The sequence below is a fragment of the Podarcis bocagei genome (genome assembly GCF_964188305.1).
Source record: "Podarcis bocagei genome assembly, chromosome: 1".
NCBI lineage: Eukaryota > Metazoa > Chordata > Lepidosauria > Squamata > Lacertidae > Podarcis > Podarcis bocagei.
In genome coordinates, this window is record NC_138125.1 from 85,346,668 (window position 1) to 85,373,602 (window position 26,935).

General features: G+C 44.1%; 2 protein-coding genes across 5 annotated transcripts in view; one reads left to right on the top strand and one right to left on the bottom strand.

Annotated features, from left to right (window-relative positions):
* Window positions 1-5,052, bottom strand: part of P2RX3 (purinergic receptor P2X 3) — a 29,534-nt gene extending 24,482 nt beyond the window's left edge. The window contains exon 1 of the mRNA XM_081169166.1: window positions 4,748-5,052. Within this exon, the coding sequence (XP_081025292.1) occupies window positions 4,748-4,866 (119 nt within the window). The 5' untranslated portion in view covers window positions 4,867-5,052. The remainder of the gene's footprint in view (window positions 1-4,747) is intronic.
* Window positions 5,053-9,168: 4,116 nt separating this feature from the next.
* Window positions 9,169-24,996, top strand: SSRP1 (structure specific recognition protein 1). Of its 4 annotated transcripts, none has more exons than XM_081190644.1 (17): window positions 9,169-9,332; window positions 9,779-10,061; window positions 11,532-11,717; window positions 12,215-12,320; window positions 12,497-12,687; window positions 12,772-13,002; window positions 14,706-14,809; window positions 15,487-15,615; window positions 15,743-15,964; window positions 16,471-16,543; window positions 17,153-17,294; window positions 18,671-18,716; window positions 21,261-21,381; window positions 22,264-22,434; window positions 23,086-23,177; window positions 23,314-23,494; window positions 24,478-24,996. In XM_081190644.1, exons 2-17 carry the CDS (start codon window positions 10,008-10,010, stop codon window positions 24,544-24,546), a joined length of 2,118 nt encoding a protein of 705 aa, XP_081046770.1. In that variant the 5' UTR covers window positions 9,169-9,332; window positions 9,779-10,007; the 3' UTR covers window positions 24,547-24,996. The 4 variants fall into 4 exon arrangements, with proteins under 4 accessions (XP_081046770.1, XP_081046772.1, XP_081046771.1 ...); XM_081190646.1 differs by having other exon boundaries at window positions 9,198-9,388; XM_081190645.1 differs by having other exon boundaries at window positions 9,317-9,397.
* The last annotated feature ends 1,939 nt before the right edge of the window (window positions 24,997-26,935 follow it).

A 26,935-nucleotide genomic window follows, 5' to 3' on the forward strand; every position in this document is an offset into this window, starting at 1 on the left:
AATGAGGCTGCATTTTAAATTGTATTTTAACCCGTATTTTAACCCATATTTTAATTAACTGTTTTTTCTTTAACATTTTATTGTAATTTTATTGGTGTTAGCTGCCCTGAGCCCGGTTCTGGCTGGGGAGGGCAGGGTATAAATAAAAAATTATAATTATTATTTATTATTATGTTAATGTTGAAAAATTGGGTTCTTCTTATACATGGGTAGTACAGAGGGGTGATCGGGGATTGGTTGCTGCTGGGAGCTGGAGATTGTCTGCGGTGGTATTGCGGGTGATTGTTGGCTGCGGCAAGGGCTTTTTAAAATTGGCTGCTGCAGCGACAATTCAATTGGGCAGGTGATAGGCAGCTGCTGGCGGTCAGATGTTTGGTGGCTTTTGTGTCATGTGCATTAGGAAGCGTTGCTCAGGTGGGCAAGTGATTTTCAGCAATCCCCCCACAAAAGCTGAACGACCCTGGGCAATCCCCCCTCGAAAAAGCTCAAGAACTCCAGGCAATCTCCGCCTATTTTCTTTATTTTGGGTCCCCCAAAATAGGGGGTGTCTTATACACGGGTGCGTGTTATACACGGGAAAATACGGTAAGTTGCACTATGCTTTGTCGAAACAAAATAAAAAAATTCCTTCCAGTAGCACCTTAGAGACCAACTAAGTTTGTTATTGGTATGAGCTTTCGTGTGCATGCACACTTCTTCAGATACTTCAGATTCTTCAGGTATCTGAAGACGTGAGCATGCACACAAAAGCTCATACCAATAACAAACTTAGTTGGTCTCTAAGGTGCTACTGGAAGGATTTTTTTTTATTTTGTTTTGACTACAGCAGACCAACACAGCTCCCTGCCTGTAACTATATTTTGACGGTTTTCACTCCCTAGTAAATGTGTTTAGGACTGCAGCCTTAGTCATAGGGAACTTATGCTGGATTAGAGCCTGTGCATTTATTGCACTGCTAAATAATTGTCTCAAGAAGAACAATGTTCTTTAGTCTGTTAGACCCCTGGGAGTGGAGAGGGAAGACAGGATTTACAGCCGAGTTTCCCCCAGCAATGCAGTAGCGGATAAGAAATTGTGTTGCCCCCCGGAAGAGGGGAGTATGCATAGGGGAGAGAGAAAGTAATGGGCAAGGCCCCAGCGGCTATCCATGCTAATGGAACTCTGGTTAACAACATCAGGGTTGGGGTGGGGAACAATTCAGTCCAAGCACTCAAGCTGATATGGCAGAGGGTAGGGGGGAGCTTGGCCTCCACCTATTTCCTGCCATCAGCCCCACCATTCATATTCCTCTGGAAGGATGCCCAGGAAACAAGTCTGTGCCTCATCAAGCAAATGAACTCCCACCATTCTTCTGGCACTGAGCGCTTGCAGGCTATCTATTTTCAGGTGGGATTCCATCACACACCAGCAAATTCAGGTTGTGCAATGAAAGTGGATTTGGTGTCCTGCATGACAAATCCACTCCCAACCCACAAAGTTTGGACTTTTTGAGATAAGGAAAGTGACCGGGAAAATGCACTTGATGCAATGGTCGTCTTAAGGTCCTGATAAACAAATCAAAGTGAATACCCAATGAACAGACATCACCTAATCGTCCTACAAACAATTCAGGTTCAATGCTCATCTGGAAGTGTCCACTGTTGCAACGCCCATATATTACTACCACCTCTGCATATAACCAGGACACTTGCTAATATAGCTGCCCTCTCTCACCATCCCTTTCACAACCCAGGATAAAGCTCATAATTATTATTTCATATTGTACTTTTATAGCCTCTTCCCAACACTGTTTATACAGGGATAGTCCCACTTACCGTATCTCCATGGGACTTCCTGGTAATTAGACAACACTAATCTGCTTTGCAGACTTTGTAGAGTTTACCCTCACAAGCAACCCATCATTCCATTTAACAGATCAGGGACTGAGGCCTGCAGTCAGGGACCTATGTGGGGCCAGACTAGAAGTCTTGAACCCCAAAGCTCCAAATTCAAGGCCCTCCATTTCATTGCTTGACTCATAGCAGTGGTGTTTTGTTTTTGTTGTTAGCTTAATCCTGCCCCTCTTACCTGCAAATATTTATTTTACAAAAATATTATGTACTGCTTGATTGTAACAAAACTAAGGGGTTGACAATATATGTTCATTCTCAGTAAAAAATAAACAAGTAGTTAAAAACGTTAAAAAAATTAGAATCAGGATAGGCTAAAAAGAGATTAAAACATATTGACATCTACCTGTTTGGGTCAGCTTGCTTACAGAAAAAATACAGTGAAGGTGCCTGCCTGATGTGAATTGGCGGGAAGCTCCAGAGTATAGGTGCTGCCTATTCACAACAATATCAGTTTCAAAAGTGCTTATTCTGTTATACACAGGCACACATCTCACATCAGCCCCCACCCCTTGCCTGGGGAAACTGAGGATTTATGGTCTTCCCCTCATTCCGCTGGCTTTCCTGTTCTACTCATTCCAGAAAGCTCTCTGTTAACTAGAAGAAACCATCTCCTAACAATTATCTCCCATAAAGAGACCTTCACGGGCCATTAGGAGACATTAACATTCTTTCGCATGTAAGGCAAAACCATATCATGGACCTATTTAACTGTAATCAATAAGAGTAAGCCCAGGGCACTAGGATACCCAGCAGTGATTCCCCCCGCCTCCCCCCCCCCCACATCTCTCTGTGTGCAGCAAAAGCTGTTTCCATATTACTTCTTTTTTTTGCCACCAAATGGCCTTCACAGTCACTGTTCCCTAGGTAGCTGCTGGCTTCCATGATTTCCAACTACTCATAACCTCTGCCCCTATACAGTAGTAGTTGTCTCCTGTAGCTATGATCTCCATGTGCACAATCTCTCTCTCTCTCTCTCTCTCTCTCTCTCTCTCTCTCTCTCTCTCTCACACACACACACACACACACACGCACACACACACACGCACCTTTCCTGCTGAAGTAGTTTAAAGTTGGTCAGCCTGCTCACAATCTACTAATGTACCTTCTTATAGAGTTACCATCCCGTGCAGTCATCCCCCAAAAGGCTTCCCTCCTTTACCCCACCCCCCAATATATATTTTTCTCCCAGAAACAACTTTAAGATGTCAGTGAGACTACTCCGGTATAAACAGTCTCAGGAAAAACAGAACACAGAACCCATCCCAAAGCAGCTAAGTGAACTGTTAATCGCCTCCTTCCCAAACCGTCCTAGCTCCCCTGAGAACTGTGGGAGGATGCCTTCTACCAGGTCAGACCTTTTTGCTATCAAGCCCAGCACTGCCCACTCTGACTAAAAGTGGCTCTCCAGCGTCTCAAGCTGAACTCTTTCACATCACCTGCTCCCTAATCCTTTTCCCTGAAGATGTGGAGAGAAGGAGCAGGGGGCTTTCTGCAGTCAAATCATGTGCTGTCTGCCACTAACCTATGAATCACGTCCTTGATTCAGTTATTCATACAGATCTCCCACATTCAGCACACTGATAGATTTACTTTTCCAGGAACGACACGCAGCTCCCCCATCTCTGTCTGTTCAAACGTGCACGTGTCCCTCTTCTTTGCTCACATTCAAATGAACACCCAACCCATAAAAGCCACGAGTAGAATGAATTAAAACAACTACCAGGAGCCTCTTGCCATCTGGTAAAGCAAATTTTATCATGGCATGTGGTAAAGTCAGCCTCTCTGTGGGGCTGGATGCTCTGGCCCGGGGAGCAAGTTTGCAATTGCACAACATAGTGCAAAGAGTTAGCAGAATCCTTCTTTTGCTGGAAGAAATGACTATACAGTATGTGTGGACAAGCTTGCCTGCATAATCACACGTCCAAACAAAGTCTCTGAAGGGACAACATGAATTCAGCTACTTGGTCTCAGGTAAACACATGGCACAATAGGCAAATAATCGTGAAGCACTTCTTCAGTTAAAAAGCAGCAGCAACAGCAGCTCCTTTTTGTCTATGATTTCCTTGGGGCTATCAAAGGGCAGAAGCCCATGAATTTGTACAACAACCCCTTAGGATGATGAAACAGGGTTTTCACAAATAAAATTTGCTGTGGCCCTGAATCCAAGTCTCCTGGCTCTCCAAACAGCTCCTCAACTCCAGACTTGTGAGAGATGGTAATCATTTTCTATCCGCTACCCAAACCCCACAAGACAGAGACAACACTGTCTGCAGCCTCGTGGAACCACATAAGCCTTCCTGCCACCTGCAACTGCACATTCCTTTCCCAGAGCTGACAGGCATGCCTATGTGAGTTATTATTTCCTTAGAGATCTTTGCAAGTTTGGAGAATCCAAGTGAAAATCTCCATGTATTTCAAGTCTCCCTTACAGGAACAAGTTACATTTAGAACCATTCACTTGGCACAGTGCTATTTTTCTAGAAAAAGAAATACCAGAACTCACCATGAACACCTTCCTTGTTTTCTCTTACAGTGGCAATGGTACCCACCTGAGAGGTGCTGGACCTGAGTTTCGGTGATTTCTGACTGAAAAAAAGCCCTGACTTAGCAGCCTTGTCTACCTGGTTTCTCACACCCATCAAAAATAAGGCAAGATTTTTAAGGTAGCCAAGCTGTTCTCGGTTACTTCCCCAACACTTTCCTTGTTCTACTGTCCTCTACCAATACCTTTGTGTAAAAAGTTGTCACCTCTTGAGCGATGATGATTTGTGGGGTGTAAGCCCTTACCTTGCTTCTCCCACAGCCACCCCCCCCAAGTGAGAATATATTTCCCCCATTCACATGCCATCCCTCACCCAATGAAGTAGGAAATGATCAGCAGCTGGACGGCCCGGTTGATCACGCCGATGGTCCAACTTTTTACCACCACCGATTTGGTGGTTTCATAGGTGAAGAAGTTTGCCACACAGTTCATGCCGAAGGAAAGCCTGGACGCAGAGGAGCAAATCCAAGATGTTCTGCAGACAGGACTGGAATGTCAAGGATGTTGTGATGGGTCTATGAGTGGTAGACACGGAGGTGTAATCTGCGCAGGGAGAACATTCAGAAGCTTTTTGAAAGGAAGAAGTTCTGCTGGCTCCCTCCTGCTGTTGTCTCCTGCTACTCTGGGCATGCTTGAGACGCTGGGACCCCTTTTTATAAGATCTCTTTCCCCACCCCCACCCCTACCCAACACCCAGTGATGCAGTCAGAGAAAGGTGGGGCTTTCCAGCTCATCAATTACAAATTGGATTCTAGCGAGTGCCTAGATGGAAGAGATCTGAGCATTAAATAATGAATCTGCAATTGCTGCATTTCCTCTGAGTGGTGTTCCAGCTCTACAGATAGTGCCCCTGCTGTGTCAGACCTTCACAACATCAGTCAAAGGGGAAGGAAGGAGAGGGGGAGGGGAAAGCTGAATAATGTTCCCCTCCGGAGACGACATTGGAAAATGGGAAATCATTCTGACAAGATGCTGCCTGCATTGAAAAGTGGGATCCTAGTCCCAAATCCATGACAGTGTGAGCAACAGCAAAAGAAAGTTCCTGGTTATTCCTTTGGGCTATCTGTCTCAAGACGCACAATTCAAGTTCACTTACCAAAGCTCAGTAGCCAAATAAAAGAAGCATATCAGGCTGGGTCCAGGGGTCCAGTTTACGGCATTTATTTTGTGGGACAGTAGGGACAGTAGGAGAATTTGCCTGAGACAGTGTGAAGCAGTTTGAAGAAGAAAAATTGGAACTGGTCTCAGCTAGGGCCAGGGACTTTTCAGTACTGGCCCTGACTTGGTGGAACACTCTGTCACAAGAGACTAAGGCCCTGCGGGTTTTGACATCTTTCCACAGGGCCTGCAAGATAGAACTGTTCCGTCTGGCCTTTGGTTTGGACTCAGTCTGACCTTTATGTTTCCCTCCCCTTATGGTTTTGATCTATGGGCTACTTTTAAAATGAGGCTACATTTTAAATTGTATTTTAACCTGTATTTTAAATTGTTCCCCCCTATTATGTTTTTATTGTAATTTTACTGGTGTTAGCAGCCCTGAGCCCGACTCTGGCCGGGGAGGGTGGGGTATAAATACATTTATTATTATTATTACTATTAACAGTTTTTGAAAGACTGTAGAACTTTGAAAGCAACTGGACTAAGGACTTGGCTGTGGACTTTAACACAGCAAGGACTTTGAAGCAAAGACCCCTCTCTGGGCTCAGAGAGATAGAGCAAAGACTACTTGTAACATCTGTAAATTGTGTGTGTGTGTGTGTGTTGGCGTTGGACCGGTAAAGACAAGTCTGCTAAAGAGCTGTTTTCTGTGGTGAGCTTAACTGCTTGACTGAGCTTCCATGGCATATATGCCCAACACTCCCATCATCCCTTACCATTGGCCATACTGGCTGTGGCAGATGGGAGTTGGCCTCCAACAACATCACTTGACTATTGTGCCTGAGAAGATTTGTTCTTAAGAGTGAACAAAATAACCATGGCACCCCCTGCCCCCCGGGTTTCTACACAAGTTAGTGTTCTGGGTGTTACCTCCCCAGTAGGAAGATAGCAAGTCCAGAGCACTGACTTGTACAGCCTTTAATTGTCTGTTTCTCACAGCACACTCCCATTTCTCTTGTGGCACACAGTATGGGAATTTTGCCTGAGAGGAAAGAGGAATGGTGATATATACAGTTTTTAAAAACTAAAACCAGAACTCAAGTTGCAGGCTGAGATTAAAAGGTAGGTTCAGGGTCAGAAAAGGTTAAAAGCAACTATTACTGAGCTACAGAAAGACTTTGAATGGAGCCTTATATGCAAAAAGCCTTGTAGTTTCAGCTCTTCAAATTATTTATTGCCCGTTACATTGCTTAAGTGATATTCTGCAATTCTATGATTCTACGAATCTAGAGTTGGAAGGGTTCCCAAGGGTCATCTAGTCCAACCCCCTGCAATGCAGGAATCTTAACTAAACCATCCATGACAAATGGCCATCCAACCTCATCTTAAAAATCTCCAAGGAAGAAGACTCCATCACCTTCACAGGGGGTCCATTCCACTGTCAAACAGCTCTTACTGTCACAAAATTCTTCCTGGTGTTTAATAGGAATTTCCTTTCTTGTAACTTGAAACCAGTGCTTTTTTTCTGGGATGAAGGTGTATGCATACCCCTAAACATTTTGTGAATCTAAATTTGGCCCCATTGAGGGGCAGTATTTCAAATATGAGTAGGAAAATGACAGTACCCCTCAACATTTTTTTAGAAAAAAAGCACTGCTTGAAACCATTGGTTCGCCTTCGGAGGAGAAAACAAGCTTGCACCATTGTCCATTTTTCTCATCCCCAGAGTTACACTTTGTGAGTTCCAGGTGTGTGTGATATAAGACCAGAGACAGGACAGGCCCTCCAGTGAGGCAAGGTGAGACAGTTGTCCCTCTCTGGCCTCCTTTTACTCCCCCACCCCTGGACAGTGGATTGTGTGAGTGGTGTGTGGCAGGTGCGCAGCAGAGGGTGGGCTGTGGATGAGGGATGGGATTTTGCTTTGTCTCTAGCAGCAAAATGTCCTTGGCCCACTGTGGCCAAAGGGGTATAGCCCCATGTGACACACCCTTTCATCTGAGTGATGGGACTCAGCTAGACAGGTAAAGAAAAAGTGATTTATATGTTAAAGAAAGTGTTCAATGGGTTAATTGCACATGAGTTGGAAATGCTGAGTCATTCCCCACAATGCAAGTGTTTGGTGACCGTCTTATCTTTGTTGCTGGGAGGAATTTGTAGGTAGCTCCCGTGTGGATAAAGAGCAAAAGCTAAAGCGTTCAGTGCTGGCCAGAAAAGTGTGGGAGATCTAAGCAGCAGAGACTGATTAGAATTGTGTAGAATTGTGTAAGGAAGTGGAACACTTTGTGAAGAGCTGCAAGGACTTTAGAAGCTGCTGGACTCAGGACTTGCTGTGAACTTTGGAACAGCAATAATTTTTGAAGCAAATAACTCTTACTGGGATCAGAGAGAGATGCCTACTTTGCCTCTGTCTTCACCCAAAAAGGAAAGCAGTGCCCAACCTGGTGCTAACAGAATAAATAATGCAAGGAAGGAGCTGCAGCCCAAGACAGGAAAGCAGGTGGTAAGGGAACACCTAGCTACTTTAAATGAATTCAAATCTCCAGGGCCCGATGAGCTGCACCCAAGGGTACTAAAGCAGCTTGTGGATGTAATCTCAGAGCCTGAGTCTATGTTTGGGAATTCTTGGAGAACAGGTGAGGTTCCTGCAGACTGGAGGCAGGGAAATGTTGCCCCCCTCTTCAGAAAATGGAAAAAAAGAAGACCCAGGTCAGCTTGAAGTAAATACTGTACAGTGGTACCCCTGGTTGCGAACGGGATCCATTCCGGAGCCCCGTTTGCAAAATGAGCAGAACGCAACCCGCAGCTGCACATCTGAGCATGTGTGGGTTGTGATTCGCAGCTTATGCGCATGACGTCATTTTGTGCATCTGCGGGACGCAACCTGAAAAAAGTATCATGAAGCAAACGTAACACGAGGTATGACTGTACCAGGAAAACTCCTAGAACAGATAATTTAACAGTCTGTGAGCACTTGGAAAATGATGCTGTGAATACTAACACCCAGCATGGGTTTCTCAAAAACAAATCATGCAATCTCATTTCTTTTTGGATAGAGTTACAAGCATGGTGGATCAGGGAAAGCTATGGATGTAGTGTACCTTGATTTCAGTGAGGCTTTTGACAAAGTTGTCCCCCCCCACCCCAATTTTTGTGGAGACTCTGGTAAAATGTGGTCTGGACGAGGTAACTGTTAGGTGGGTATGTAGCTGGTTGCCTGACTGAACCCAGAGTGGCCACTAATGGTTCCTCATCACCCTGGAAAAAAGCGAAGTGCCACAGGGTTCTGTCCTAGCCCTGCTGTTCAATGCCTTTATGAACGACTTGTATTTAGGAATCAAGAGGAGGCAAAAGCAATACTGAACAGGCAGCCCCACACACCCGCTCTAGAGTCCCATCCTAGTCCCGCGTTAACCAATCAAGAGAGTCACACTGCCGCTCCTCACAGGAGCCGCGCCTCGCTCCCAGGATGGGAAGCCCATAGAGACGGGGTAGGAGGGAGGAAAGACCGGCCCTCTCTCCATGCCGACAAAAAACCCCCCACTACTCCAGGCTGAAAGGCAAACGTCTCCTCAAACAAGATTCCCCCGTGAGCACTTCCGGTCTACAACGGAGCGCGCTTCCGGCACTCTCTTCCGAGCAGTCCCACCATAGAGGCGCTGCGCGATAGAGCGGCGTCCCACGGCCTCCGTAGAGAGTCGTGCCGCCTTCTTCCATTTTCTTTCTTTTTCAAACCGGAGAGGCAAGAGAACACTAAGCGACTGTGGGACCGAAAGCCAACGGCCCCGGAAGGAGGAAGTGAGGTGAGCTTTCTAGAGAGGAGGGGAGAGGATGTGACTCGTGTTGCGCAGGCGGGAAAGTGCGTCTGGTGAGGTGGGGGGGGGGATTCAAAACCGGGCGTGCGAGGGCTGGGGGCAATTGTCTTCGGTTTAAGCGCGGTTGGTATGGGAAACTGCGGTAGTAGTAGTGGTAGCAGCAGGAGTAGGCGGCTGGTGTGCGCTGTTGCTGCTCCGTAAGGAGGCGAGTTTTGGCTCCCGCAAATAGACGACGTGCGTGTTGCGCTGTGGCGGCGCTGAGCATCTTGTGGGTCGGGGGCTCCTGGGTGCGGGGTTTGGTGTGTGTACTTCCTAGTAGGCATTGTGAGGCAGGGGTGGTTTTTAACCGAGTTGGCCAAAGGCAGCTTGCTAGAAGTCGTCGTCTTCTTCCCGTCTCCCATGTATAAACAAAACATTTTCTGCTTTCTCCCCAGGTTTCGCCTCCCCACAAGTGTTTTCTATTCCCCTGTGCCTTCGTGTTCCCTTTGCTTCTGTTAGAACTAGATGGAGAAGATCCCACGTTCCAGGAAGGACTAAGGCGTCTTGTCTTCTCCCTGCTTGGTTCCCTTTGCAAAACTTTCCCCCTGAACAGCTCAGCACGTTTTGCTGGTGTGGCCTCAACCCCTGCCATAGTGGGGTGAGGCGGTTGGAGGTGCTGTCAACATGGCGGATACATTGGAATTCAATGAAATATACCAAGAAGTGAAGGGATCGATGGTGAGTTAATGGGGTGGTGGTGGTAGCCTGAAAGGAGGAAAGTAACATATGGTGCTATGTGAGGAACAAGCAGTATGTTTGGAGGAAGGTTGACCTGTTGGATGGGATGCCACCTTGCCACTTTAGAAACCTAGTGCTTTGCCACAAGTTTGTTGTATGATCTGTGGTGTTCTGGTATGCCATCTTTTACAGGGGAGTAAGAAATAATATTGCTCTGTCCCTTAAGGGTTCGGTGAGGTTAATACTTTAAACATAATGGCAGGAGGGCCTATGAGAATACATTATTTAGGACGGTGAACAAATGTTTCAAGAGTGATGAAGCCCACATTTTTGCTTTGGGCTCCTGAGGATTGTGGAGAAATAACTTTTTTGGGTGGCAAATTCTTTACTCACTAAAATGCATCTTGAGACTTCAGCTGGGTATGAAACGTGCCTTAAAGCCTTTTTATTATTCAGCATTGTTAATGCCACTGGGGGGATTACTTGGCAGGCTGGTTGTATATCACTTGGGATTATTTCTGGATGCAAAACAACAAAGACTCTTGTGGCAAACTGAAAGACTAACAAATATATTATGGTGTAAGATTTTGTGAGCTAGAGTCTATAGATCTATATAAATGTGATTCCTAGCCACAAATATTTGCTTAATTTAAAACTGAATATGAAGCAAGGTTCTGAGGCTGACTTCTAAGGAAGTAACACCTACTTACATAAATAGGGCTTTACTTCTTAGCAAATATGGTTAGGTTTGTGCTGTAAACATTGTCTTTTTTAAGAAAACAGATGTCTGGACACTTTACTGTAGAAGCAGAAAACTAGATCTGGCCACTAGGTTGGCTCCATATTCCTCTCGCTGCCAAAGCAAAGTTTGACAGATGGGGGGGGGATACCCACCTGTCAGTCACTTGACATCACAGCAACATCAAGTCACTGGTGTTTCCCTATATGGTTAGAAATTGACTGTGGGCCAAGGCAAATCACTTAGCAAAGTGCTTAGAAAGCACACTGCAACCCCACTTTTGGACCAGCCACATTTTGACCTTCTCTATCCCTGATAGCATATAGCACATCAGGTGTAAGACAGGTGGGTGTGGCTTGCAGGCAAAATGGGGAGGTCTGGTAACCTAATTAGGTCTGTGGGTTGGAGGTTCCCCACTGCTGCTTTACTGGTAACCTAATTAGGTCTGTGGGTTGGAGGTTCCCCACTGCTGCTTTACTGAGTGGTTTGAGTCCCATTCCAAATGTTTGGGGAGAAAACAATTATAGTGGAAGGAATTATTGTAGTTGTTGGATAGTTGCCATAAACACCACATCATATGTCTTGTCCAACTTGTTCTAAATAGTATTTTAAAAGGGGATTTGGTGGCAGTTTGAGGAATAAATGGAGTTGTTTTAGGAGAAGAGCCTATCAAGCTTTTGAGAGGCCACGGAGCTAAAGCACCTGCTAACCTTCTGTCTCTTGTGGGTCAGAATGATGGCCGCCTGCGACTGAACCGTCAAGGTGTGATTTTCAAGAACAGTAAAACAGGAAAAGTGGACAATATTCAGGCATCAGAGTTGGCAGAGGGCATCTGGCGACGAGTGGCACTGGGACATGGTCTCAAACTCCTGACAAAGAACGGTCACGTCTACAAATATGATGGGTTCAGAGAGACGGTAAGGTTCTTTTTGGAATGAGTTTGCTTCTGAGCATGATACAGTACAGCCCTCAGCAGGTCTTCAGGACTTGGTGGGGTGAGCGGTTTTTTGTATTATGGATCAAGACAGGTTGATATTGTGCAGCATCTGCCATTGGGTGTTTATTTTTGCCTGAAATTCCACCAGTTTGCATATCCAGTTTGGTCTTGCAAAAGTGCCTTTTCCCTCTAGCCTTATGGTTGTGTGTTGCCTTAGTTGCAGGCTGTTATAAAGGAGATGTCGGTTCTACAATGGGATTTCTAGTTTCATGCATCTCTTGTAGCATGCAATTCTTAACTCTTAGCTTATATAAAAAATACTTGTTAGTATTGACATAATTTTGCTCTGGCCTCTGAATGTAGCTTATTTTAATTTCCAAGGTGCAGAAAGTTATTCACAGCAAATGGCTACTCTATACCGCTGCCTTACTAGTGCATTAACTGACTGTTCCCTGATTATGCATTTTCCTTCCATAGGAATTTGACAAACTCTCAGATTTCTTCAAGACACACTTTCACTTAGACCTTGCTGAAAAAGACTTGTGTGTGAAGGGGTGGAACTGGGGGACAGTGAAGTTTGGAGGTATGTTTGGGTGTGGTGGGTGGTACCCTGACCCCAAGGGAAATTGGCACTGTGTCTCGAAGACAGAGCTAAGAGAAAAGAATGGAGAAGGTTGTTTTTGTTTTACTTTGGGTTGGAGAGTGACTGAGAATGTATTATTATTTTCTCTTGGAAGATACCTTGTTGGTCTTTTGCAGGGCAGCTTCTCTCTTTTGACATTGGTGAGCAGCCAGTTTTTGAGATCCCACTCAGTAATGTCTCCCAGTGTACAACTGGCAAGAATGAAGTGACGTTGGAGTTCCACCAGAATGACGACACTGAAGTGTCGCTTATGGAGGTGCGCTTCTACGTGCCACCCACTCAGGAGGATGGCGTGGATCCCGTGGAGGTGAGTGAGAACTGAGTAGAGATGATTTTGGGGTGGGAGAGAGAGCATTAGTTGATAAAAACTTCATTCCACTCTTTACTGCAGGCATTTGCCCAGAATGTATTATCCAAGGCAGACGTCATCCAGGCCACCGGAGATGCCATCTGCATCTTCCGAGAGCTGCAGTGCTTGACACCTCGTGGTCGATATGACATCCGCATCTACCCTACCTTCCTGCACCTCCATGGCAAGACATTTGACTACAAGATCCCCTACACCACCGTTCTGCGGCTTTTTCTGCTGCCCCATAAAGACCAACGCCAGATGTTCTTCGTGGTGAGCAGCAGTGGAATTGGGGGGAAGGGGTTGCCTGTCAGGAGTAAGAATGATGGTTACTTCATGCAGTAGGCTCCATTCATAGGTTTTCTTCCTTCTCCCCTTTGTGCTTTACGAGAGAGGCCAGGGCCTTTCATTCCTTGAAAACTTGGGACCAGTTAACGTAAGAGATTTCTTTACTCCCACATGCACCCACTCAACTGCTTTGATCGGTGGAATTGGCACTACTGTGGGGACCACATAATACCTGTTCCAGATTTGTAAGAACTTGATTGTTTAGTGTGGCAGCACCTGCGCTTCTGAACTTCATGCCTATTAAGATCAAACAGGCACCTTCTTTTTTGGGCGCCTGCTAAAAACATTCTTGCTTACACAAACCTATCCTGGTGCTTTGAAAGTTAGTATTTTAAGTTTTTAAAAAATATGGTTGTGATTTTTTTTCTTGATTTTCTTGTTTTATCTTTTTGTAAATCACTTGGAGGTATTTTGCAATCAAATGATGTATACCTTTTATGAAATAAAAATAAATAAGTTCTTGTTACTAATTAAAAAACCAGAAACAAAGCAAATTATCAGTCTTATGTTGCACTCTGGGGAGAAGAATCCAGGTGTCTTTCTACTCAGTACACAGTCAGTGTCTCAGATAAAATTTCAGGGATTGTTATGTATCCTTCCTATTCTTCTGCTCTGCCTTGGTTCCCTCTCTGCAAGCGTTCCGGGCATAAGGGGAGCTGGCCTGTTGTTTCAGCACTGTGTTAAGGTGTCGGGCCTTAGGGCTCTCTCGTTCCTTCTAACTGCAGCAGGTGTGGATAGAGATGCAAGAGCTAATCCCTCAGCGTTGCATAGCTAACTTGCACATAATAATCTCTTCCTATCAGATGGAGTTAAAGCACATAATTTTTTCTTAGAAAGCAGCAAGGTGTTCTTGTGGCACCTGCTATGCCAGACTGCACATCCGGCCAAGTTATTTGTTGCTTAGAAGGCCATTGGCCTTAATGTCTCAACAAATGAAACTGATTTGTAAAAATGTTACATGGGAAAAAAATACGATAGAGAGACAGTGCACACACTTTTGTAAATCAACAAAATCTTTAATAAACAAATAAAAGTACAAAAAAGAGAAGGCCATTGGCCTTTAAGGCAGAAGGAAGTCAGAGCTTGCATGTCCAGTCTGACATGGCATTGCCAATGTCTGACATGTTATTGCAAGCAGAGCAACTGCATATACAGCCTGGGGAGGTTTGGCCCTTGTCTGCTTACCTGTGAGCATCTGCAGTTCTAGGGGAGTGGTCATATCTAAAGCTAGACCATGCTATTTTGGAGAAGGCTACATAGTGACATTCTGCATGGTTGTTTTTTTTATAATAAAAAAGACTATAATGTCTCTTAACATTTCTGAAAGGGTGTGTGTGAGAAATATACTCAGTTTTATGCAGCAGTCTGAACCTGAAGATTCCTGAAAAGAAGTGCAAATTTTTATTCTCCTAGTTGAGTCTGTAGAGACTGCTGCTGTCTAGGATTAAATTCGGATTTCTGTTGCTGTCTTAAATCAAGGGGAAAGGGCTTTGTAATGGGTAGGTTGTCTCTATGAAAGAGAGATGCATGTGGTATCAGCGTGGTGTGTGGGGGTTAGGCTGTATGGGAATGGTGCTTTCGGATCAGGGCTCCTGCTGAAGGTGAAGATGATCTCTGCTTCCTTCCAGATCAGCTTAGATCCTCCTATAAAGCAAGGCCAAACACGTTACCACTTTCTTATCCTACTCTTCTCAAAGGATGAGGACATCTCCTTGACCCTCAACATGAATGAGTGCGTACCATTCACAATATTGTATTCCTTACAGTCTATCTGTGTTTGCTTCCCCTAGATGCTTTCTAAGCTTGACTCTACCTGTCATGCCCAAGTGTTTTTTTGTCCCAGTTGCACAGACTGCTGCAATTAATTGGTGTTGTAGTAATCTTTGGAGTCTCTTGCATTTCCATTTCTGTCAAACTTGTTCTGTGTGTTTGTATGGAGAGGGAGAGAACGAGAACGAGACTGGCTTGCACAAGGAGACCTCGGAGTTTCCAGTGCAACATTCTAACTTTAAGACTGCTAGTTCTAGTCTCCACCTGCTCCCTATTATTACCTTTCTCAACCCCGACCCCCATGTGTACATATATGCCTGTGCACACCCACACACAGGCGACTCTCTGCTTATGTGGGAGCTATGTCCAGGGAAGGTAGAAACTATAAAAGGCACAGTGCGGCATTTACTGCAGACTGTCCCTGGATCTCAGAATGCTCTCCCAGAGTGAATGCAATGGCAGGTGGAATTGCTGACTGTGCTTTTTCAGCATAAAGCTGTGATCCCTCAAGTTAAATGTGCATAAGTTGTGAGTCAACTGTACATACATAAGCATGCACACTTAGTATTTAAAACATCTTTCAACAGCCCCTTGAGTCTGGCACTTTCTTAACTTCTATTCTGTCTCTCTCTCTAACAGGGATGAGGTAGAGAAGCGCTTTGAGGGTCGGCTCACCAAGAATATGTCTGGCTCCCTGTATGAGATGGTCAGTCGTGTCATGAAAGCTCTTGTCAACCGGAAGATCACCGTGCCTGGCAACTTCCAGGGGTGAGAAATGCCTCCATGCTGGGTTAGAGGAATTGTGAACCATTCATTGGCTGTCATTGATTTGACCGGGGTATGAATGAGAAAGGTATGGCCAAAATTGAGCATGGCTCTTATTTCCCTATTACAGGCATTCCGGGGCACAGTGCATCACTTGTTCCTATAAGGCTAGTTCGGGCCTCCTGTACCCTTTAGAGCGTGGCTTCATCTACGTGCACAAGCCACCTGTTCATGTTCGCTTTGATGAGATTTCTTTTGTGAACTTTGCCCGTGGGACCACAACCACACGCTCCTTCGACTTCGAAATAGAAACCAAGCAGGGAATGCAATACACTTTCAGCAGCATAGAGAGGTGAGTGAATGGACTGTAGCAGACCCATAGAGACACAAGTGTGCTCACCAGCTTTTGATCTCAGCCACCTCTATAGCTGTATAATATTTTCCATTGTGGTGCAAAGGGGCAGAATTGCCACTGCCCTTGAGCCCTTCCCATTCTGAAAGACAGTTCTTTATGCTGCTTGCATATGTGTGACCTATAATTTTCAGATGTTTTCATTTTAATAGCTGCATCATGCATATATTTTTATTTATTAATTTGTTACCTGCCTTTCACTCTTAAGGTCCCAGGGCAGGTTACAGCGTTAAAAACAATATTCAAAACAATTTAAAACCATAAAACTAAGGTAGGTCCTAAAAACACAATATTCCGTTCTCCAGTTCCCCTCTGTGCCCTCACAATATAGGATCTATTTTCCCTGGCAGCAACTGATTCACTGCTGTTCTGTGAAGTTTTGTCACAGGCAAGTGAGTATTAGTCTTGTGCGAGATGATTGTATCTATGGCTTCTCTTCCTTGCAGAGAAGAATATGGCAAACTATTTGACTTTGTGAATACCAAGAAGTTGAACATCAAGAACAGAGGACTGAAGGAGGTACCTGTTACAAGAGGGTGGGCAAGAGAGAGGACAGGGAAAGGCAACTACTGTCTGGTCCTGATCCTGATCTACTGGGGAAGGGTGGGGGTTCTCTGTCTCTCCGGAGCTTTCTCCTTTCTCAATTTCTGTTCTCTCCTTGTAGAAGAAAAAGGTCTGTGCGATTGTCCCCTCCTCTTCCTCCTCCTCTTGGTTCAGGTCTCCTCTGCATGGCTGTGGTGAACATTCCTAATCACCATAGTATAAGCTTGCATGAACCACAGGCAAGGGGCAGCAGCCTGCTCTGCTCAAGAAGTGGCTTCCACCTAATCCACCTTACTAGCATGGTTCTTCCCTTCCTCTAAGGAGAGAAGGTGTGTTCTAGCAGACCCAGGAGACAGCATGCATTCAGTTCTTGAGGAATCTGCTCTGTGTGTGTGTGTGTGTGTGTGTGTGTGTGTGTGTTTAAAACAGAAGCCTTTTCCATACAGTATGTGTGCTCAAAAGCATGCTGGGAGTTGTGGTTTTAGAATCTCTGCATGTTTTGGGTGTGGAAAGTGTTGAGAGAGAGTGTCTGCTCAAACACTGGAGTTGGGAAGCTTCCATGGAATGCTTTGTTTATGTTTCTAGGGCATGAAGAGTGTGCCCTATGATGATTATGCTGGTTCGGATGAGGACTCACATGATGCTTACTTGGAGCGTATGAAGGAGGAGGGCAAAATTCGTGAGGAGCATGCAAATGACAGCAGTGAAGACTCTGGGGAGGAGACGGGTAAGCCATTTTTTGAAAATTTCTTTGGGGTTTGGTTTTTTTAATAATTGAACAGTATACAACTTTAAAAAAAATATGTTTATATTTATTTTTCATGGCACAGAAGATACATTTTGAGAAAACTGTTGTTACAACAGTAAACAACAAATAACTTGTACTGATCGTATTTCAAACTTTTGTCATGTTATATAATAAAGTTGTGTTTGATTACGCTAAAAGATCATGCCACATTTCCCCATGAATGTTTGATAGATTTCTGCCATGGTCTCAACAATTTATGTTTTCAAGAAGCATTTGCCATACATTATAAAAGGAATGTGGATAGTGTCTGCCCTTTGCCGCTTCGACTTGACATGCCAATATCTAAGCCAATGCTATGGACTATACTTGTTAAGCCCAACACCAATTTTCCAGTATCTGACTATCTCCATACAGGCAGCTGTCAATAGAAAGGCTAAGAGATCAACATTAGGGTAATTTTGAGCGGGTGGGATCATAAGCCAAATACTGCTAGTGCAGGAGACATTTCACTTGTTTTGTTGTATGTCAAGCTTATTTCTATATCTGCCCATGGTTTGCTCTTTTGACTGTTCATCAGTGACATCAGATGTTTTAGTTGAAAGGCTTTGTTAGAAGTTTGGAGGTGTGGGATTCCAAATCTGCTGCTTTAAACATTTCCATACATAGTTCTGGAGCCTAGTTGCACTTTCCCTCTTCGTGTATGAACTTGTTCATTGAGCACTGCCAAACTTTAAATTGTTTGGGTGTAATCATAATTATCAGCACTTGAAAGAGAAACAAAAATTTCAGAAGGATAGCTGCTGTAAAGATGGTTATGCGTCCTGACCATGCTAAATGTAAGTTTTCCCAAGATCTAAGATCCCATCGTACTTGTAAAAGTAATGGTGTAAAGTTTGCTTTCTTTAGAGCTGACAGGTTTTTTTGTTACCTGGGCTCCCAAATATTTTACTTCCTTATAGCAGATTTAAAAACCTATCTGTTTTTGAATGATTGATTGGTCAGATGGAGAAATGTCCATTTATGTTATTTCTGATTTGGATTTGCTGATTTTGAATCCAGACACTTTAGCATAATTGCTTAGTTTTTTCGTTTCAGTAATATGAGCATTGCAACTTTTGGATTCAATAGCATAATTGATACAATGTCTGCAAAAAGGCTTATTTTATGCATTTCTTTTGTTAGCTACTTAAATATGAAATAAGTAAATGAATAAATAGCTTTTCTGCAGCCTGGAGATACAGAGATTGGCCTATTCTGTCTTTGGTTTGTGGCCAAATCCATTCCTGCTTGCTTTTTCATGCCTTACATTTCGTTCTCATCAGTGTGGTTTAAAAACAGAGATTTTCTTTTTCCAGATGAATCATTCAATCCTATGGAGGAGGAAGAGGATGTGGCAGAAGAGTAAGTAAAATGCTTCAGCCTGCTGGAGATAGTGTTGTTGAATGCTGCATTGAGGGCTCTGTTAGGAATCAAAAGGCATGATATTAATATTTTAATAATTACTGGAGGAAGCTGTGTGCTTGGAAGGGACCAGTGTAACACTGAAGGATGCAATAACATCGAACTGCGGGTCTTCAATATGACCGTATGGAAGCAGGCAAAACACATGATTAGGAGACTTCCAACAGAAGAAAGTTGGATCATCTGTATTGGAGTGATGACAATAGTAGGGTGAAATGGGAAGAAGAACAGTTTGTTATAATGTTGTGAGGATCCATTTGGGGAGTAGGAAATTGGGGTTGTAGTTCATGCCACATGAGCAGGTTTCCACTTTTGCAGGGGTGGCGTGCTTTCTTTTCTCTGTCTACTGTCAGCCCACCCAGATCTCCTCAGGATGGTCTCCAAAGCCTCTTGAGCGATTGTAACGGTGTACAGTCAGAGCTGCAAGGAGGAGGGGAAGTCCCACTGCATTAGTGGAGGCCTGTTCCTCTCGTATAGCAGCATTACTGGGTGCAACCACTGGTTATCAAAATGAGTGGGGAAATCTGAGTCCTAAATTTAAGGCAACACTTTGCGACTCACTTTGACAGTCTTTTTTTTTTTAATAAAATTTTTATTGGTTTTACAAAATTTTATAGAACAAACAAACACTTAAAAAGACAAACATACACATATAATTTCATATCATATTTTCATAAACCTCTTTTCTGGGACTTCCCCATACCCCCCCCCCTTTCTGCATCCCAATGTCCATAATTTTATAGCAACTCCCATTTGTTACTTTCCAACCTCTGTCATCTTAGTCATCTCTATATTCTGACCTTATATCACTGTATCCCTTTGTTCCTGAAAACCACAACACTCTAACATTCATTAAGTTTATAATAGTCCTTAAGATAACTTTTAAATTTTCTCCATTCTTCTTCCGCCGTCTCTTTTCCTTGGTCACGGATTCTGCCAGTCATCTCAGCCAGTGTCATATAGTCCATCACTTTCATCTGCCATTCTTCCAGAGTGGGTAGATCTTGTGTCTTCCAATACTTTGCGATGAGTATTCTTGCTGCTGTTGTAGCGTACATGAAAAAAGCTCTATCCCTCTTTGACACCAATTGGCCGACAATGCCCAAGAGAAAGGCCTCTGGTTTTTTAGGAAAAGTACATTTAAGTACCTTTTTCATTTCATTATAGATCATTTCCCAGAAAGCCTTAATCTTCGGGCACGTCCACCAAAGGTGGTAGAAGGTACCTTCAGTCTCTTTACATTTCCAACATTTGTTGTCGGGCAAATGATAAATTTTTGCCAGCTTGACTGGGGTCATGTACCACCTATAGACCATTTTCATAATGTTTTCCTTTAAGGCATTACATGCCGTGAATTTAATACCGGTGTTCCATAACCATTCCCAGTCAGCTGACATAATGTTATGACCAACATCCTGTGCCCACTTAATCATAGCCGATTTGACTGTTTCATCCTGTGTATTCCATTTCAGCAACAAGTTATACATTCTGGATAAATTCTTAGTATTGGGTTCTAACAATTCAGTCTCTAGTTTTGATTTTTCCATCTGAAAGCCAATTTTCCTGTCCTCACTTTGACAGTCTTGTGCTTTTTATCTTCGTCTGTGAAATATGCTGTCCTTTCATCAGTCTAAAATTGTAGACAGGGTTGAATATTCAAGAAAACGTTGGGAGCTAGTAATCTGGGTGTGCTTTCACTTAAGCTGTTGGAGAGCATCTTGCAGGGTGGGCAGTCATGACAATGGACCCATTCTATTTCAAATGCTTTAAGAACGTCAGCTTACTTAAAAGGCTTGTCTGGTTGGTCTTTGAAGTATGAACATTGGGGCAGGTTAGACAGATGAAGGGTATAAAAGGCAATTGCTTTTGATGTTTGCATGTAATGGTTAACAGTCAATTGATACCTGCTGCTTTGTGCGCTCTTGCTGGAATAGTTTCTGACAAGTCTATGCAGCGGCTTATTGAAATCCTATACTGTATATCTAACAATTTTTAGCAGTCGTGGTAGGGCTTCCAGTGTTTCTAAATTTTATAAGTTGTTTATTCTAATCGGGCTATATAGACCTATCTGTTTATGATATTTGTTACTGATTTTAATGATCCTGCAGCATCCAAGTCATTCTTGGGACTTATTAATTTATTTGCTGCATTTATTTCCCAGTTTTTCTGTAAGGAGCTGGAGATGCTGTTTAATATGGTTCTCCCCCTCCTTATTTAATCCCCACAGCAACCCTGTTAGGTAGGCTAGGCTGAGTGGGGATTTGAACCCTAGTTACCCTATTTCTAGTCCTGCACTCTAACCACTACACTGCACTGATGTAGTGTAACTGACACATGAGAGTTAAGCACAAAAAAACTTAGGATGAGGATATTGTTGCTCAAGCTTGAGTGTGTGCTCTCATTTTAAAAGTGACTGGGATTTGTTTGTGGGTTTAGGAAGCTGTGAACCCACCTCTTTCTTTGGGTGTCTTTTCCTTGTGACAGGTTTGACAGTAATGCCTCAGCCAGCTCGTCTAGCAACGAAGGAGACAGTGACGAGAAGAAGAAACCTGCCAAAAAAGCCAAAATTGTCAAAGAACGCAAGCCTCGCAAGAAGCCATCTGAGGTGAGAGCAACCAGGATGTGGAGATTGTTGAATTCAAGGCCGCTCTCTTCCTGGCTTTCTTTGAGTGCTTCCTGTCAGAGCTGGAAGTGCCTGTGAGAAAGCAAACAAGTGCACAGTTACAAATCAGCAGCCTTGCACTGGGCATTGCTTGGGAGTTCCTAAGAAACCAAACAAATCAGTGCAGTTTTGAAAGGTGCACTCTGTCATCTTGATTCAAAAGGGCATCCAAACAGAGGGGAACCTGCTCCTCGATCTCAGTGGTGCCCAAACACCTAGCAAGCAGACAAATCAGCAGTTGATATATTGACAAGGGACCATATTTTGAACTGAATCGGGACCAGCAGTGTTAACTTGCGCCTGTGTTAGCTGAGACCGGAACAAGAACTGTTTTAAAACTCTTGAACACATTCAAACATTAATCGACTTAAGTAAAGCTATTGAGGGTACCTAAGGAGAGTTCACTGCCGAAGTCTTTCCTTACATAGAGAGGTTAACAGGCATTTATTTCCCCTGTGAATCTGCTCACATAGGGGAGAGCTGTGGCAGGATGGGCTTTGAAATTGAGGGATGGCACTGGGGGCCAAGTTGGTCCATGCTTATTAGTGGTGCAGTGAATATGAAAACCAGTCTTGGGAATATAAGGGGGAAAGGGGGCAGTAGAAGAGGATTTGGAGCAAAAACTGTGTGTCGCAATTTGCAGAGCTGCAGATTCCTGGAAGGGCAATTGGCTACAGTCAAAAGTCAAGTTAGAGGTCTTTATGCAGGTGGCTTTGGTAGACTGGAAGGGATTTTTCCGGAATCTGTGGAATAGGCAGGGCTTCCCTTTACCTGGAGGTGAAGTGTTGTGATTTTTCTCTCTTCTCACCCTCCCTTTTCCCACAGGGTAAGAAAGGGAAAGACCCCAATGCCCCAAAGAGACCTTTGTCTGCTTACATGCTCTGGCTCAATGCTAACCGTGACAAGATCAGGGCAGATAGTCCTGGCATGAGTGTCACTGATGTGTCCAAGAAGGCCGGAGAACTCTGGAAAGGAATGTCCAAAGAGAAGAAAGAGGTGGGTGATGAGTTGATAATGATAACATTTTATGGATGTGGAAGTGTGCCAGTAACTTTTGGGAGTTGTTTATGATTTGTTCATCTGAATGCCAGTTGCTGGGGGGGGGGCAGACAGTGGGAGAGGGCTGTTGCTTTCTGGAGGTTTCTCTGAAGTGTCTTGGAAGGGTGGTAGTTCAGTGGTGGACCACATGTTTTCCACGTAGAAGGTCAGAGGTTCAATCCCTGTTGTGTCAGGCTAGGATTGGAAAGGATTCCTGCCTCAAACCCTGGGACATTAGGGAATTCCTGCTGTGAGAAATGGTTGCTAAACCAAATTGACTCTTGGTCTGATCCAGCAGGAATTCCATAATGTCCCGAGACAGTTAAATCCTGTTTTATCCTGATGATTATGCATTTCCACTTGGTCACTAAATCCAGCTCTGGGTTTTTGAACCTCAGTTGAATCCATTTCAGCCTTGACCCACAGGCATAAGGAAAAGAACAATGGGCTTAAAATAAAACCTCAGGACTCTGCATTCCTTGAGTTTTTGGATTTCAGTTTCTATTGCATGGGATACACATGCTCCTGGTGTTAGCAGAAATGGTGCATGAGTTGTTCTTTTTGTGGGTTGCGTGAGTAGTGAGTAAAACGTTCTCTTTTTGGATGAAGGAATGGGATCGCAAAGCTGAAGATGCCAAGAGGGACTACGAGAAGGCAATGAAGGACTACACTGAAGGAGGGAAGTCAGACAGCTCCAAGAAGTGAGTAGCTGTGTCCCTCCCCCACAAACAAGAAAACAGACTCCCTTCCTCATTTCTCCATAGTGCTTCTGTTGCCCCAAAGGGATTCTGCCAATTCTGCCATTACAGCACCCTATCTCTTTCTTCACACGAACAGGGAAAAATCCAAGAAGAAGAAAAAGCCAGAGAAGCCAGGGAAAGGCAAGCCAGAGAAGAAGGCACCTGCATCTGCAAAATCGTCTGTGAGCAAGAGCCCTTCCAAACAACTTGGAGAGAGTTTCAAGAGCAAGGAGTTTGTCTCCAGTGATGATAGCTCCTCAGGCGAGGACAAGAAGGAGGTGAGTGGCAATGCACTCTGTGGTGGCAATGCAGTGCCACTGCCAGTGAGCTAGGGAGGAGGGGAAGGAAAACATGCTCCATTCAGGTCAGAATCCTGTTGCCAGTTCTTGCTACAGAAGAGCAACCAATTACCCCCCCCCCATGATGTTTTCACCACAAGTTACAGGATGGTCCTTTTGTGGCCACTAGAAATGGTAGAGTGCCTCTAACCGTGAACATGGCAATCCATAATCTACCTACTTTCATTAGTCTCCACACTTGAGACATTGCATTGCTTCATGTGTTTTAATTTGCTGAATAAGTATTTATGGAATTTGTATTTCAGAGCTAAGAACATTTTTCACGGTGTGTAGTCTTATAGGACAGTGTCAGGAGGAAAGGACAACAGGAAAGATATTGAGGCAGGGAAGATAGGTGGAGAGCCATGGGAAGAACACGGACGTCTGGTGTTGGTAAAAGGCACACCACTGCAAAGACCTGCTTAAAGCCCCCTTGGTTTCTAAGCGTTTGCTTTACTATGCTCTGCAACCATGAAGACTAGAAATTTGCTATTTTTAAGAATACCGAGCCAGTTATGTATAAGTGCTCAAGCTGGAGAACAATATTGGCTTTAATAATATATCATATGATTTCTATTTTTCCCTGGTTTCTCCATGTTTTCCTGTCCTTTTACTGCCATTTGCTGAACCATATTCATTCCTGTTACATTGTACACACTCTTGTGTTTCTAGCGTAGTAAATAAAAGCACAGGCTTTTCTAGATTTCCCCATCTTCATGCAGCTTAAACATCCTGTTTGCTCCATTTATTGTATGCTTTTACTGCAGTTGGCTGTTCAGCTGAAGCTTAATTGATCTGGTCCCAGTGGTACCCAGCAGCTCCCCTTTCCGGCGCTGTTTCTGTTGGCTTAGACTCTAAGGCATGCAGCTAATCTTGAATCTTTCCCTTGCTCTTAACAATACCTGTGCCTCTTTCTTTTCTAGGATTCTGATGAGGAGGAGATCGCCAGCACCCCACCCAGCTCAGCAGAATCTGCATCTGGTTCAGATTAGCAAGAAACACCCACACAAACACCCCGATTCCCCACCCTTTTTGCAGGTGTTGTGGTGGTTCTATTTGTGGAGGTGAGGCCAAGAGGACATTGTTCCAGGCAGGATGGATGGAGAGCTGGCACCACTACAATGCTTCAGTTGTTCCCCCTCCCAGTATTGCAGGTTGTAGTCAGGGCCAGTTGTCCCATCCAGAGAGAATGGATTGTGCTAAAAAGAGGGCAGAGAAAGCCCATCACCCCTGCCCCTTTTCTACCTTCATGTTGCTATAGATGCATTGTGTCCTGTTAGATGGCGGGCTCAGTGGTATGTGGCATACAGCTGGAAGATGGGGGCACTGTGTTGCTTCCCTGGTCAGATTCAGTTGATGTCTTTTGGTTTTTCTTTTTTAAAGTTCTCTTTGCATTTTTGTTTATCGTGGCTAACTGATTTAATAAAAATCAAGTGAATTTGGACGAGACTTGTTCTTGTGTGACACCCCACCCTGCAACAGCCCGGACAAATGAAAAGCATCTTCTAGCACGGAGGTGTATGTCAAAGCAAATCAAACCATTTCTTCTGCAGCAGCAGGGAAAGACCTACGTATATTTGCGCAACCTGCGCCAGTGATCTTTATGTAGAGTTTTGTACAGGAGCTGCATCTTATGCTTTGGGCCAAGGGGCTTAACTGTAGTACCTTCCATTAGCAGCTGCTGCACTAATTGTATTTAAAGGGCCATTGCGTCCTGATGGGATGTGGCTAATGTAGGCAAGCAGTCAATAGAGATGAAACCTGGCAGTGCCTGAGATTCCATCAGCAATAACAGCATCCTTGAACCTCGCCAACATTAACACTTGGGACAGCGTCTGGTCCCGATGGATAACTGCTGGCACTCTTTAAAGAAATGTGAGAGCTTCTGTGCTTTGCTTTTCCTTAAAGGCAAAAGAAGCTTACAGGCAACTTCCTTTCCCCCCTTTCCTCTATTGGATCATCTTATATCAACCAGTATGGAGACGTGTATCCATGTGAGTGTGTGTACAGAAGGAATAGAGGTGGACTTGAGCTGGCCTTGGATGGATTGCCAATGGCTGTTTCCTTGGCAGGGATGTTGCTCGACAAGTGGCTCTCTGGGAATTCAGGAGCAGTATTAAAATGATAAGGGGCTAATTAAAATCAAATTGGACCTAATGGCTCAACCCATGGAAGTCATCAGCCTCTTTTGAGTATAACGCATCCTGGGCAAAACAAAGGGGTATTGTGCCCCCTAGACAGAGTGGGAGCCCTTTGGGAAACATAAAAGCAGGGCATGGTGATCAAATCCATCATGTTTAATCTTTTGCATCCTGTATTGTTATTAGTCATGAGAGTTGCTGCTTTGGCTAACATTTGTATTTCTCTTTAGAAAGCCATTTATGTTGTTGGCCATCACGGTATCCCCTGGCAGTAGGTTTCATATGCATTCTTTTGATTACTTTTATTTATCTTAAAACCAGCTATATATCCTTTCCAATGAAGAGCTGTGAACTCTTGTTTTTTTAGAGTGGGCAACCTTTCAAAATTCCTTACCCAGTACTTCTCATAAACTTACAAGCCAATCTTATCCCACCTCAGCACTTCCCACCCACACAAAGCTAAAATCCTCAAATGATTTACACTTTCTTTGTAAGGTAGGTGGGCTCCCCGTGATCATTTTATTCAGGTTTTTTCTTTCGACAGCTGTAGGGCTTTGTATTGAGGTTCCCAGAACTGCACACACATTACTAAATGTGTGCACATACCATAGGTTTTTATATGATGGTGCTATGATGGAAGCTGTGTTTTTCAACTTTCCTTGTAACATGTAACATTTAGTAAATATTATATTCATGTGCTCATCCTGAGATTCTGACGAATTCAGACTGATGTCTGAATTCTGTAGTTATGTATACTTAAAATCACCATAACCCACAGTGAAAAAAACAGGCCTTACCAGGGGTCAGACTAGATGTGATGGTAGCAGTTTAATGTATTTAACCAAATAACCCCCCCCCCCCAGTTTTGCCTAAAGAATGTGTCTGATTTTAACCCCGAAAGGCATACGTGGGTAAGGACTGCAGAATGCTCCTACACCAATCACACAGCCTATTGTGGCTTCTCTATGTGACTGCTTTTCTCTGACATTGGAAGTGATCTTGGCTGCATGAAAGCACTTTTTGGGAGGGGTAGCGGTGGAGAAGAAGGATTGGCTACAGACAGGGTAAGCCACGGTCTAGTGGGGAAAGAGGATTTCCAGCTCCTCTCATGCACATGCTTCTTTTGCTTTTCAAATAGTCCCATGTTCTGTACATGATTAAGGAGAATGCCATATCAAGCATAACACACCTGCCACAGTCATATCTAGTTGAGTTTTCAACCTATCATTTTCACTGGTTT